Source organism: Callorhinus ursinus, unplaced genomic scaffold, assembly GCF_003265705.2.
Source record: "Callorhinus ursinus isolate GAN/ISIS: 27379988/994484 unplaced genomic scaffold, GSC_fseal_2.0 scaffold8, whole genome shotgun sequence".
NCBI lineage: Eukaryota > Metazoa > Chordata > Mammalia > Carnivora > Otariidae > Callorhinus > Callorhinus ursinus.
In genome coordinates this window covers 47,371,882-47,386,925 of record NW_027397070.1, presented here as the reverse complement: position 1 = coordinate 47,386,925, position 15,044 = coordinate 47,371,882, and the positions used below count along the sequence as shown (strand labels likewise).

The following is a 15,044-nucleotide window of genomic DNA, read 5'->3' as shown; positions in this document are numbered from 1 at the left end:
GAGGGTGGTGAGGAGGAGGGTGGTGAGAAGGATGATGGTGAGGAAGAGGATGGTGAGGAGGGTGGTGAGGAAGAGTGTGGTGAGGAGGGTGGTGAGGAGGGTGGTGAGGAGGAGGGTGCTGAGGAGGAGGGTGGCAGTAGCACATACTTATGTACTAGATACTGTTGTAAGTACCTTACAATCCTCATAGCAAGGTAGGTAATATTATCATCCCCATTTTATAGATGAGAAAAATGCACACAGAGTTTAAAAACAAATACAGAACGTCACTTTATAATGCTCACCAGGGGTCTTTTTAATTTTAACTAATTTTGAGGCTCACAAGACTATCATGGCACACGACATTAGATACACTTAGATGACTCTAAGTAACAGGACACAGCTCGAGAGCAGGGCGGCCTCAGGGGTTCCTCTCCCACGAACCCCAGACCATGGAACCATCCAGAAGCCATCCTCTTTGGCCCCACGGTGATGGCACAGGCACAGGGCAATGTGGGTATGGCAACCACCCTGGTTTAACACCTCACAGGAGCGACTATTGCTTGTAGCATCTCCACAGGCATGGCTTTGGGGGTCCCCTAGAGGACAGGTCAGTGAAGAGTCACCATACTCAGAGAAGCACAAAGAATGGCCTCCTACCAGGTATGAAACGTCCCCCAGTCCAGATAGTCACTTTTATCACGAGGCCATCTTTATCAGATGCGATGTTGCCTAAATGCCGTTCACTTACTCCCTTTATCAGGTTCCCACAGAAATGAGATACAAAGTTAAGTGCGGGAGAGTTTAAAAATGCAGATTCCTGGGCTCCACCCTGGACCTACTAAATCTGATTCTCCTGGAATGGAGCTAGGAATCTGCAATTTAAAAATAACAGCAGGCACCTGGGTGGCTCAGTCAGCTGAGTGTCACACTCGTGATTTCAACTCAGGTCATGATCTCCAGGTCATGAGACTGAGCCCCGTGTTGGGCTCCACACTCAGTGGTGAGTCTTCTTGCCCCTGTCCCTCCCCATCTGCCACTCCCCCCCGCCACTCGCTCAAACATTCTCTCTCTCTCTCTCTCTGTCACTATCTTAAATAAATAAATAAAATCTTTAAAAACAAAAACAACAACAGGGGCACCTGGGTGGCTCAGTCGGTTAAGCATCTGACTCTTGATCTCAGCTCAGGTCTTGATCTGAGGGTCTTGAGTTCAAGTGTAGAGCCCACTTAACAACAACAACAACAACAACCCTGGTCATTTCTCATTATTCAGAAATAAATGACCTTGGGAATCTGGAAGATCCAAGACCAGGCCCGGGCTCCCAGGTGCTGGGGTTAACATGGTGGCCACTGGGATGGGAAGGGGCTTCAAGACCATGAGAATGATCCATAACACACGTACTTTAGATATGCTTAACCCTGCTGCAAACCAGAATCACCTGGAATGCTTTTTAAGAGCAGATTCCCAGGCCCTTACCCAGACTTTCTGAAACTGAAATTTCTAGAAGAAAGGCAGGGAAATCCAGGCACGCACTCAACCAAGCACCCCAGGGGAGTCTATCATCAGGCAAGCTTGGGAAACACTGACCCCAGATCCTGTCTCTGGGTTCTGGATACTCTGTGTTCATTTCCCTTGGGTCCTTCCTGAATGTGTAGTAAACCTTCATTTTAAGGGCCAGCCTCACCTCAACAAAGCTCCAGGAAATTACAAGAAGGATATTATGCCCACTCTCAAGCAGGATCTGAGAGGGGGCACAATCACCCTCCCTAAACCCATGGGGGGTGAGCAGGAGTAAAGCCCTTGAAAGCCCCAAGGGAAGGTGATAATCTTCCAGTGTTGGGCTCTGAGTCTGGATGCCCAACACTGGAAGATTATTCAGAAGCATAGCTGAAGGCAAGGCTGGGGGATAACATGGAAAAGTATTCCCTTTGAGGACATTCTTTAGAAGAGGAGCCTTTTCAACAACTTTCTTCAACATGGCAATTGTTGCGCCATTGATGATAAGGCAGTAGAGGAGGCCATGTGAAAGCAGGGCCTAGGGACTCAAGGAGAAGGTAGCCAAAGAAAGGTTATTCTCTTACCCCACACTCCCTCCCACCTCTGCTGATACACATCCTAAGACCCGTCCTGCCCCCAGACTCTGACAGACCTGTAGAGAATCTGGTTCCAGCCCTGGGTCTTCCTGCATTGCCAAACCTGGAGGAGGGGTGGGTGGTGGTGGTATTTCACTAGAGGAAGAGGCAGTTTTTTATTCCTGTAATATTTCAGCAACATCAAACACAAACCCCATCTCTGCCCCCTCCCCTCCAAGTTGGGCTGCCAGATTTAGGAGAAAAACAAAAACAACACATCCAGCTACAATTTGAATTTCAGGTAACACTTTTTTAAGCATAAATATGCCCCAAATACTCCATGGGACATTTATGCTGAAAAGAATGTGCTGTTTACCTGAAATTCAAATTTAGCTGGATAGCCCTTATTTTATCTCTCAAACCTACCACTAAGGGTATGACCAGAGGCCTACAAGTAAAAGCCCCTGGAATTCCTCCAAAGCCCTCACCAGGCTCCACTCTGGGCAGCTGACTCAGCAGTTTGGAGAAGCCCTTGGAAAGCCACTAAAAAGACAGTACTGGACATCCCACCAGCTACATGGGAGCTACTCCCTACTTCATGAAATCCAGTTCAGACGAACAAAAGAATGTAGGAAATCAAGATTACCAGTGCAACAGCAATGTGGATTCATGCAGCATCTATTTGCAATTGCTTTAAAAGCTTTCATTTCCACTCAGAGCACTCCAATGGGAAGCAAATTTAATTCTTATTTTCTGAGATTATTATTTCATGGGCAAAGGATGGGTGAAGGAGGTACACTCAGTAATCGGCAGAGCTGACATCAAAACTCAGACTTCTTATTTCTTATGTGCCAACTCTGAATTCACCACTCCAGCATTCAAGGCTCTTACTCAAAGATGTGTTTACCCACGTCCAACAAATGTGCCCATGAAATGCTATCATCTGCTCGATTCAAGCCACATGCTCTTAAGTGCATGTAATTCAGAGGAAAATATGAACATCATATATACAACATAAAAAGTATGAACCATTTCCTTCTTCAAAGCCCAACCTGAAACTATAGGAAGGGTGGGGGACATTCTGGAGAGCTTCAAAGCATCTAGCTGAATTTATAGAGGGTTTTGTTTGTAATTGGGAGCAAAGATTTAATTTGGAAGAGAGCAGTGATTCTCAGGTGGACTGAGTCCCAAACACTGCCTTTACATGACCTCTAAGCCTTAAAGAGACACTAAAGTCAAGACCCCATCCTTTCTAAATCCCAAAGATGGCTGGTCAATATAAGTTGATCCTGCTTCAAAAACCCCAAACTCTAGATTTGCCTCTTAGGAGAAGGCAACTCCCAGGCAACTGGTCTGGGACTGAATCTGAAGAAGCACTTACTCCACTAGGGAGATCCAAAGACCACTCAGACAAGTGGGGCTTAAAAGAGCTCTGTCTCTGTCTCTAAGATGTTCCTCTCTCCATAGGGAGGCAAAAATGGCATGGCGGTTAGGAAGATGGGCTTTGGCATCAGACAGACAGAAGTTTAAATCCAAGCTCTGTTGCTTGCTAGCCTTCCAGTTGTGGGCGCGTAACTAAATAGAGCCTCAGCTTCCTCATATATAAAATGGAATGGAATTAAGAACTGATGTCATGGGTTTGTTTTGAAGATTAAATGTGATAATCCATGTGAAGCACTTAACATAGTACCTGACACACAGTAATGGCTCAATAAAATTCTTTCCAAGTCTATGATTAAGCCTAAAAATCATTTCCTTGTTGGTCAAGAGCTTAGTCACCAAGTCCAATTATCTATCATGGAAAAAGGCTTGCGGTTTTTTGACTATAATGAAATATACGCAAACATCCAGATTAGTTTAACTCTCTCTCACTGGAATAATCCCAGGCCTTTGAGGGAAAAAAAATTAATAAATTCTACCTATACAATGGAGTCAAATGCTCCTAGAGACTCAGAAGAGAATTGCTTTTCTGGCTAGCACTATCCCAGTTTAAATGACAATTTACTTCCACCCTTTCTCTCCTCACCTTCTGAGATTCCCGCTATGCATATGTCGGTTTGCTTGATGGTTTCCCACAGGTCTCCGGGGCTCGGCTCATTTTTCTTCATTTTTTATTCTTTCTGTTCCTCAGACAGGATTTCATTTGATCTATCTTCAATTTCACGGATTCTTTCTGCTGACAGCTCAAATCTGATTTTGAACCCTCCAGTGAGTTTTCCATTTTAGTTAGTTATTTTCAATTCCAGAATTCCTATTTGGTTCTTTTTTATTCCTGTCTTTATCGATATTCTCTATTTGGTAAGACATTATTCTCCATCTTTTTTTCATTCTTTAGGCATGGTTTCTTTAGTTCTTTGAACCTATTTATATTGTTGACTTACAATCTTTATTATGTCCAACATCAGGGCTTCCTCAGGAAGAGTTTCTATTAAGTGCTTTTTTTCCCTTGTGTATGAGTCTTACTTTCCTATTTCTTTGCATGTCTCATAATCTTTTGGTAAAGCTGGACATTTTAAATACCATGTCAACTTTGGAAATGAGATTCTCCTCCCTCCTCAGGATTTGTTGCTGTTGCTGCTATTTGTTTAGTGACTCTCCTGGACTAATTTTGTAAAGTTTATATTCTTTGTCATGTGCAGCTGCTGAAGTTTCTGCTTTATCAGTTTAGTGGTGAGGTAATGATTAGACAGAGATTCCCTTAAATACCTTAAACCAATAAGTCTCCACCTTTGCCAAGGACCTCCTCTGTGTGGGGGTTGGGCTTCTCCCTCAATGCTCCAGCAGGCAGATGTCAACTCTGCCTTAGCCTTCACTTCCTCCGTGCACAGAGCCTCAAGGTCAGCCAGAGGTGAGAGTTTAGGGCTTTGTCAGGTCTTTCCTGGTAATGTGGACGTGGACTTCTAGATTCCTAAGAATATGTCAGAGCTTTTCAAAGCCCCTAGAGAATGAGAATCTCATTCTCTAGATTTTTGTTTCAAGATTTTTGGCCAGCTTCCTGTTTACCCCAACTGGTATTCTACCTTAGGCAGCTACAATGCTAAACACTGATTGTTTTCAACAAATGCCCTGGAAATAGTGCTTTTCCCACAGAGCAAGCTCTGAGTCAGGTTAAATAAAAGCAAGTCCTCTGAATGGGGCTCTTCTAGAGAACTGTCAGATATCAAATAATGACCCAGGAATGGGGCTTTTGGGGGAGCTCCAAAATTGTTTTTGCCCCATCAAGTGTCTGTGAGGCTGCTAGGCTCTGGTTGTCAAGGCTACCACAGAGACTGGGAGAGGCGGATCAGAATAGGGCAAGTTAAAACACAAAGCTCACTGTTCTTGCCATTATTCAGACCTTTTTTCCTTGAATAAATGTCCCTTGGATTGTTGCACACCTTTGTCGTAGAGTTCTGAAAATTTGATTTTGACAATGTTTGCCAGTGTACTTGTTGCTTTATGGAATAACAAATTATCCAGGGTCCTCACTCTACCATTCCAGAAGTGCTTCCCTATTTGTTTCCTGTGTTGTCATGTAACCAAATAGATGAATGTTCAGAAGTACAGTATTAAAATCACTCTGCCATATAAAGACCACTCTGCCAATTAAAGACCATATAAGCAACCAGCCATGCAAGAGGGGAAGAGGAAGAGTTGCTTTTCTCCCCCGCCTCCAGACTGGGGTCATTGCCCAGTATCACCACTATCCTCATTCTCATCCATAGAAAGTATTTATTAAGCACTCATCTGCCCTAGAATCCCAGGGTAGGCCTCAAATACCCTGATGTCAGATGCAATAAGATTTATGGTGTTCAAAGGTCAATGTACTTGAGATGTTTAACTCAGGAAAAGTGTAAGTTCTCAGAACCATGCAATCCGGAATCTGCAAGGGATCCCAAAGGTCATGTCGCTTTACTATCCATCTATATAGCCTGACATTCTCCACAATATCCCCACTAAGTAGTTGGTCCCATCTACACTTGAATGCCTCCCACTGATGGGCAACTCACATAACTTCTTTAGTTGGATATCTTAAGTACTGGAAACTCTGTCTTTATATTGTGGGTGAAGGCAGAGACATACTCAGAACTGAAGAGCTGGAGAGAATGAGAAACAGAGACCTGAGACCTTGAAGACTAATCTGCTCATCCAGCACTCTTCTGGGTGAGAGATCACTTATTTTTTCGAGTGCCTGAAAAATAGGCGTGCCCCTCTCCTGTGGATGATACTACCTCTTTCTTATCTAGTGCCTCAGCAGATAAACACTCTAATTTAGATAAAGAGCATGATAAGCCTAACATGAAACTCTGGCACAGTTCTAGAAAGGGGTATAGGCATTAATTGTGTAATCTTTGGAGTCGGATAAACCTGTATTTGAATCCTGGCTCTGCCAATTCAAAGCTGTGTCTTCTTGAGCTACTTAGCCTGTCTTGAGTTTCAGTTTTCTGATCTGTTGAATAGGGATAACTATGGTACCTACCTCACATGGGTGTGATGAGAGTTAAATAAATAAAATCATATACGAAAAGTCTCGGGACATAGTAAATGCTGTTGTAAATACATTTACATAAAATGCAAGAAGGTTTGCACAGAAAACAAGGTTTTGTACAGAAAATACAAGGTTTGTACAGAAAACAAGGTTATAGCCACCTGGGGTTTCAGTAAGCATAAATTATGTCAAACCAACCTTGTTTCTTTTTTTCTTATGGTTACGAAGCATGTTACACAACTGTTGACTCTTGATTTTAAACAAACTAACTAGTAGGGGCACCTGGGTGAGAGTCTGACTCTTGGTTTCAGCTTGGGTAATGATCTGGAGGTCATGGGATCGAGCCCTGTTTCAGGCGCCGTGCTCAGCAGAGTCTGCTTCCCCTCTCCCTCTGCTCTTCCCCCTGGCTCATGGACCTTCTCTCTCTCTCTCTCTCCCCCTCTCTACAATAAGTAAAATAAAATCTTTAAAAAAAATTTTTTAACGCATAAATATTCAAATGTATCTTACCAAAAGCCAAAAAAGTGAAATAAAAGAGGGATACTGTCTTGCAGTCAGGTCAAAAAGGAATCAGTGTTATAAAATGACAGATGATTGGCTGAGGAGTGGTTTATGTGGCAAGACTCATACATGCATGCATTCATTCACTAAATAATGTTAGAGTGTCCACTCCAGCCTGGCCACTGCTGAGGAAATATAAAGATAAAAAGCCATAAATCCGCACTCTTGGAATGTTCACAGTCTAGGGGCAAGACAGACCTGGAAAAAAATTTTTTTAATGGTTAAGTGTTAAGATGTACCAGGAACAGCATAATAAAAGAGGTAAAGGTCACTTCATAGCATCTGAGTGATACTCAGATGAGACTTGGAGGATCAGCAGGCATTTGTCAGACAACTTGACATGGGGAGGAATGGTTTTCTAGGTGAACTCTAGAGAACATGCAAAGGCCCTGAGGTACAGCTGACTCTCTGGTTGACCCTGAACAACAGCTTTATATATACATTTGGGATTTGGAAAGAGTAAGACACACAGACACATCAGGTCTCTTGTCTCACATTCCCAATTTAAATACACTCCTGGACACATGTGCACCTTACCGTAGGTGATGACGAGCAGCACAAAGTTGAGGTTTTTGAAGATCCGAACAATGGAACTTAAGTACGAAGCATCAGGGGATGCCAAGGCATAGCTCAGGGACTGGGCCCTGCTGGGGGGATGTTTAGGCTTCTCCTTGAATACTGAAAGGAAAGAAACAGAGAGATCACTGCAAATCCCCATGACCCCACCCCTGCAGAGCTGACACATGGACAAGAGCTGGCTCCCTCATCTAGAAAAAGACTCGAAAAGGAAATATTAATTCTTCAATTAAATCCTTCAACCCCTCCTTTCTTGAAGCTGTTTCTCACCACCTGCGGCTGAGTGAGGTCCTTTACTTTTTCTTCATGGCCTCTCAATGGCTGCACTCCTTGGGTCTCCCAGGCAGCGTTCAAGGATCAAGGAGCTCCATACTAAATCAGCAAATAACATACCGCAGAGCACGGAAAATAATATAATAGTAATACATGGCTAGAAAGGAAGCGAGAGCTGAGGCTTTCAGATTAGTGAGCCCAGTGAATGGCTTAGCACCAGAGCTCCTCCCGAGGGGGAAGGGACGGTGTCCCTGCTCAGCAGAGAGCCTGGCACATGGCAGCCAAGGAATATTCCCTGAATAAGTGAAAAGATCTTCTATTGAAAAAACCTCAAGTCCATTCTTAGTTTGTCAAGGTCTGAGTCTAATGTCTGCCTCCTGAAAAGACAAGAGAATTAACACATCCCCCTGCAGGAGTGGTCACTGTGATATGAAGGACTGGGGAGGGACAGGACAGAAGGGAAAGAAAACCATTCATTTTATATTCGATTTTCAGCACAGCTGGTACAATCAATTTGACAGCACTGATCACTGTTCAGGTTCTGGGGCCAGATAAGTGTAACCAGTTGTTTGGCTAAATTGCCCCCGAAGTTGGGTCCAGGCAAGCTCCATGTAGCCTTCTCCACACACCATGAGAACACTCCTGAAAGGTCAGTAGACTGTTTCCAGTTAGAGGAAGCTCTAGAAATGAGGTTTACTCTCTTGAAGATCAAAGAGGTCCCCCACCCAGAAAACCTTCCAGCCCTAACTTCAGAGCCCTGCTTCTTCCTTCTCCAGAAATAGTCCTGAATTACTTCCTGCCGTTGGAAACCACTCATCCATTGTCTTGCCCGTCCACCTCCCCTTGCAGCAGGGGAAAGAAAGCAAGACAAGAGGCTATTTCTGTCCGGTTTGTTCAAGACCCTGGCCACCACAAACCAGAATTTAGATCAGATTTCTCAGTTCTTTAACTCAATTAGCCACTCTCTGGCTTGATAATAAAATGTCAAAATGGAGAAATGTCTTACCTTCGGGAATTCAAATGCAAAGAACCACACCCTCAGCTGCTCTAAGCACAGGCATTTGAAGCTGGCACATTACAAGTTGAAACTTAAGGTCTGGTTGAGTAAGAGGGTCCCTGGGCAGACTGTTCTTTCCCGCGGCTATCCATAGCCCTGTAGCTTCTCCCCTTCCCAGAAACAGCAAGTCCTCTGCCCAACATATCCTGCCAGCTTTGAAAAGTCACCAAACTTTCTCATCTTGGACCCCGAGGGAGAGAATGCCTCGGTGAGAGCCGTGGAATGGGGTGCACGGTCATAAAACTGTTCTGACTCTGGAGGTGAGGCTAGCAGGGAAGAACAAGACCTTTACCACGTTGGGACGGAATGTTAGGAAGAAAGCTGGATAACCTTTAAAGACGAGTGACTACCTGAAAATGAAAAAGCCTCTACTGCACTGTTTCTGAATTTATCACAGCACAGGTAATATTACTCAGACGGTAAGAGAGGATGTAAGATATATTAACCAATATCTCAATGATCAAATGTACATGCACATAAAAATTAATAGTAGTTATCTGAGGTTGCTGGTGGGGATTAACTGGTACAGTCTAAATTCATGGTTATTCCTTTTTATTTTAATTATTTATTTTATTTATTCATTGAAGTAACCTTTACCCCCAGCATAGGGCTCGAACTCATGACCCTGAGATCGAGAGTTGCGTGCTCTACCAATTGAGCCAGCCAGGCACCCAGGTTATTCTTTTCTTTATGCTGTCTCGTATTTTCCAGATTTTTCCATAATGAGCATGTATTCCTCTGATAGTTTTTTTAAAAAGCCTCAACAAATGTGGTCCCCAGGGATTCTCAGATGAATCTATGAGAGTATTAAGTGTTTGTGGGCCAATTGTTTTGTTTTGGTTTGTTCCAGAAATTTGGAGTATGGAGTTAGACAGGGTTAGGCACTCTCTGCCACTTACTAGCTAACTAATCTCAAATAATTGACTTAACTCCCCTGAAGTCTCGTTTTCCTCTTTGTGGGAAAGAGGGGATTGATGGGGTTGATGATCGTAAAACGTCACTCAAGATTCAAGACCAGGCACGCTTGGCACAGTGTCCGGGGTATATATCATGAGCACTCAGCGGGCTTTCACACGGGGATCAACAGCCCACCCATTAATTCTGGTGAGGTTTTATTGGGGAACTGGTTAATTACAATTAAACCTTTACTGAGCAGCTAACACAGTACACAAGACCAGCTAGCACGCTATTGGCTAAGACATTTGAAGACCACTAGAAGCCTGACCTCCAGTTTCTATAAATGTCCACGGTATTCTAAGGCCATGTTCACAAGGTCCCCACCCAAGTCAGCAGAACCTCCCTGCCTCCTGGCCCCCCATCAGTCTACTAATGACCTTACCGATGATGACAAGGATGAAAAGCAGAGTAGCCGCGCCTGCTATTATGTAAAACATGATGCTGATGTGGTAGGCAAGCTTGTCCCGGTCTTCGATGTTGGGTACCAAAACAGGAGGGACCAAGAACCCAATTGCAATTCCAAGCTATAGAAGACAGAGACAATCAATCACAGTTTCCAACGGCCAAGAATCGACAGAGTAAATTTAAAGAGACTCCTGATAAGAAACATAAACCCTAGCTCCCAGTCCTCTTTAAAATCCAAACAGGGATTTTTTTCCCCTTCTCAAAATACCAGAGAGCTCTTTCTTTTCATTGACAACTCTTTTTATTGACAACACATCCCTGACCACCCTAACTATCAATACCTACTGAAAAATATTATAGTTGGGGTTCTCAATGCAGGCTGGCTCTTCTCTAGCTGCAGACTAATGAACAATGGTTCCCATACTTCCATATCTCTATAGTAGAATAAAACAACGTTGAATTTTTTTTCACTGAATTTTTCATGTCACTGAATCCGTTAACCTGAAGCTAAGAGACCGGCTGAGGGAAAAATCCTACACCCTACAACCCCAAGAACTTGCATTCAGTAGGAGATGAAAGCCTAAAGTTGTTACCCCACTCACAAATGTGAAAACGTTAAGTTCACTGTGTAAATAACATAATTTACAAAGCATCTATAGTGTGAAGTCACATGCCACCACGTAAATGTACACGCACAGGACACGGGGACATGAAAACTGGCTATAAACATGCACACGCACACGCCAACGAATTAAAACATCTCATACCTGCCTCAGAGTTCAAACTCCAGTGACCTGACAGATAACGTGACTTGGGTGTTTCCAAGGTCAGAAATGCCTCGATTTGGTAATGGCTTACTGTGACACAACTCCCGAAAGCCCTTCTGCAACACATATATACCAAGGCAGAAATCGGAAAACAGCCTGAGAACTCAGGCAAGGCTCAGATTCCCAAAGTGAAGGAAGATGAGTAAATCCTTTGTCTTAATGGGCCACTTTTCCTGTACTGTACTTGAAAGGAACTGCAGGTAGAGGGCAAGTTGCTTTCATGCCACACTATAACAGCGTTGTTCACTGGCTGCCTATCTGTTGACCACCTTGATTGCTTTTCCAGCCTGTCAATTACAGCCACTAGGGATGGTGGTTCTCAGCTCTGGAACAGTCGCAAAAGTCATCATCGATAGGCTCAGTGTAAGGTTCTTCCAAATTTGCCAATATATAATCAATAAATCAAACAGATCTTTAAAGCATCTACTATGTGAAAAGTACGCTGCTAGATATTTTACCAATGTACCAAGATGCAGATGGCATGATTCCTGCTTTCAAGGAACTTTATAATCTAGTTGGGGCAGGGACTTTAAAACAGATACAAAAGATAACACAAAAAGATAACACAAATGGGGATATTTATGGGTTGAAATCATAGGATGTTATTGTTTTGAAAGTTCCTTTGTCATCATCTGTGCAACCTGATCATTAGAGGGTCAAGTGGAGGCTAAATGAAGTTAAGCTCTAGAAGTGAGTCACTCACGGTCACAGGAGTTCTAGCAGAGTTGAGATGAGAAAACAGACCTCCTAGCTTCTCAGGCCAGGGCCTCCTTCACTGGGCCTGACAAGTCTCTCCAGGGCTAAGAGCCCTGAGAAAGGGCCAAGTGAGCAGGCTTCTCCAGAAGAGAAGATATTTCATGTCCTTGGAGTCTTATCTGATCCTTGGTCACAACGATTTGCCAGAGTTAAGTCTAGCTTAATTAAGTGCTGGTCTCTAAGACTTTCAGGGGTTAAAACCAGCCATAAAACCAAGGGGCACAGTTGGAAAACAGGGCCCCCTGCAGGTTCTATCTGGCCTCCTACGTACTTCAGTATTGGAGATCTAGGTGTTAAACAGGACCCCGAACGGTCCCTTTTGCAAGAATGAAGGAAGATACGGGATACCATCCAAGACTCTGTGATTCCCCAAAGGACCTTGATGCAGGATAACCTAATTCCCAGTAATCTTCTGCCTTGAGAAGTAAGTCCTCTCAGCTGATTCTTCACTACATGCCTGATCCCTCAGAGATTGCACTCCATTCTCTGTCTACACACTAGGCCTGAGTGAGTGCTATTCCACCCCACCTCCAGCACTGAAGACTTCTCCAGCCAGCAGGCCATAGCAGTCACCTGTAGGGGCCTGCAGTGACCTGGTCAGACAGCAACACTGCCTCACAGTACCCTTTCTTCAGAAGGAAATTGACTTCGCAGTTACTTCTGTGGTCAGTGTGGAAAACAAAAACATAGGGACTGGACTGTCAGCTGCTGCCTCTTTGGTTTTTTCAAGACATATTTGTTCCCACTTCTTGAGAGCTGTGTTCAGTGAGAGTTTACAGCTCTACTCAGCTCCCAGTTCTTCGGTCTGTCCCCTGGCAGGTGCTCAGTTGGCTAGTTGGACAGATGAATGGATGAACACTGGTGGAAAAACCTTATCTACACAAAGCTGGAAATATCACACAGGTCTGCCCATGAGGGTCCGTGTTCTTTCTACAAACCACATTGGATTCAGAGGGGTAAGGGGAAAAAGTGTTTACAGGGGAGAAGGCAGGATGGCTGGCTATTTCTTGAGCACCTACTATGTACTGGGTACTTAATAGCACTTATCTTTTTCATTTAATCCAAGAAACTTCACAACAAAGACAAAAATGAGAAACTCTGATGGTCCACAGCCTGCCTAAGGCCACACAGGCAGCTGGCAGAAGAGCTGGCCCTCCTAAGCCAATTCTGATTCCAGAACCTGAGCTCACCTCCCATCTCCCGTGAAATGTTGATATGACACTAGTCAACACGGAAGCCTATATTCTCACCCATTCAAATTCTGTCATGAATTTTCTAGGACACCTCAAGGGTAAAAATCAGAGACCGGCAGCCCAAGTCAGTACAAGATTAACTCAAAGAGATGGGAGGATGCTGCCCCAGGAGGGTGGTGCCCGCAACTTTCCTGTGCCGCTCACAAAAACGAGACCCAGGCCACGAATGAAAATGATTAAAAATCATCGCTAACTGGTTTGACTTGGTTTATGTGCTAGCATTTGTCCTAGTTTTATCATCCTCAACAAAATATTAGTCACGGGCAAAATACACAATACACAGTCAAACCAGTCCGGTCTTCACTCTTCAGAAACTTATTCTTTAAAAATTGTTTTTAAAGTGGAATTAGGTTCTCGTCATTTCGACAGAACCCACAGCAGGATTTCCCAACATTGCCTGAAAAGGTCACCAGCCCCGACCCCACTATGATCCTTACAGGTCTGGGATTCGTCCTGAGTACCTATGTTTTCATATGTAGGGCTATCCTTATCACCCATCAAGGGAGCTTGGGTGACAGTTTTGGGCATGGGTGTCCTAACGGCTTCCATGCGGCTCTGCTCCCAGACATTTTCCACTCTGCAGCCAGTGATATTTGCAAAATGTGACTGGATTGTGTCCTTCCTCTACTAAAACCCTGCAGTGACTTCCCCTTGCTTTTAAATTAGGTAAAAACCTAAACATACCCACAAAGTTCTGCACCAGGGGTCATCTGACCCTGGTCAACTATTTGCTCCCTGAGACCCTGCCACACTGGCTTTCTTTCGATCTTTCAAATGTCCAAAGTGGGGCACCTGGGTGGCTCAGTCAGTTAAGTGTCTGCCTTTGACTCGGCTCAGGTCATGATCCCAGGGTCCTGGGATGGAGCCCCACCTCAGGCTTCCTGCTCAGTGGGGAGTCTGTTTGTGCTCATGTGCGTGCTCTCTTGCTCTCTCTCTCTCAAATAAATAAATAAAATCTTAAAAAAAAAATGTCCACAGCACCTTCATGCCCAAGGACCACAGGGATTTTGCACCAGCTTCCTCTGACCAGACTAGAATGCCCTCCTTACTCCATTTCACCAAGGAAATGCAGACATCCTTCAGGCCTGAGCTCAATCCACACTTGGTCGGAACCTTTCTCTGGTGTCTCATTTGAGGTTAGCCGCACACAGGTAGTTTTATACTTGCATGATTATTCAATTAACATCTGTCTCCCCAACCAGACTGTAAGTTCCAGGAGGGCAGGGCTCACATTTATCTCTAGAGCCTAGCACGTAATAGTAATCGGTAAAATGTATGGAGCTTTTCACGGAGGATCTCAATCCTCTAAACAATCCCAGAAAGAGAGGTGTAGGTGTCACAGTGTCCCAGTTGTACAGACGATGAAACTGACGTGCAGAAAAGTGAAGTGACTTGCCCCAGGTCACACAGCGGTAAGCAGCCGAGCTTGAGGTTAAACACACAGTAGTTCTGAATACAGAGCCTGTTGAGTCTCATCACTATGGTTCACTTCACCCCAAAGAAGGCGTTTAACAAAAATGTGATGAATACAACGATGAAAAGGCAGGCTGGGATACTCAGTGCTCACATCCTATTTTCTTGTTGCCCTTTCTGCAAACCCAAGGGTGACATCTAAACACTGTTGCAGCATCAGCGGTCATGAGTACTTCCAGAGCAAATGTCACAGTCAAAAACACATCAGTGCTGCCTGAGTGGTTTGGGGAACAGGAAAAAGCCATTCGGTGTGTAATGCATTACTTGTCATTCTTGCTTACTATGCATTTGGCAGAGCAAAAAGAAACCCAGAAAACCATCGGGCTGCATCTAAGAGGGTAAGATTTTCACGCTTAATCCCTTGCACAGCACAACACATGTATT

At 44.2% G+C, this 15,044-nt stretch overlaps 1 protein-coding gene across 2 annotated transcripts in view; it reads right to left on the bottom strand.

Moving 5' to 3' along the window:
* FLVCR2 (FLVCR choline and putative heme transporter 2) overlaps positions 1–15,044 on the bottom strand; it is a 54,025-nt gene that overhangs the window by 15,137 nt on the left and 23,844 nt on the right. For both annotated transcript variants that reach the window (XR_003207642.2, XM_025869625.2), the window contains exons 2-3: positions 10,329–10,470; positions 7,621–7,761 (exon numbers count right to left, since the gene is read on the bottom strand). Coding sequence is in view for 1 of the 2 variants with exons in the window: in XM_025869625.2 (XP_025725410.1) it covers positions 7,621–7,761; positions 10,329–10,470 (283 nt within the window). In the remaining variant the exon portion in view is untranslated. The remainder of the gene's footprint in view (positions 1–7,620; positions 7,762–10,328; positions 10,471–15,044) is intronic.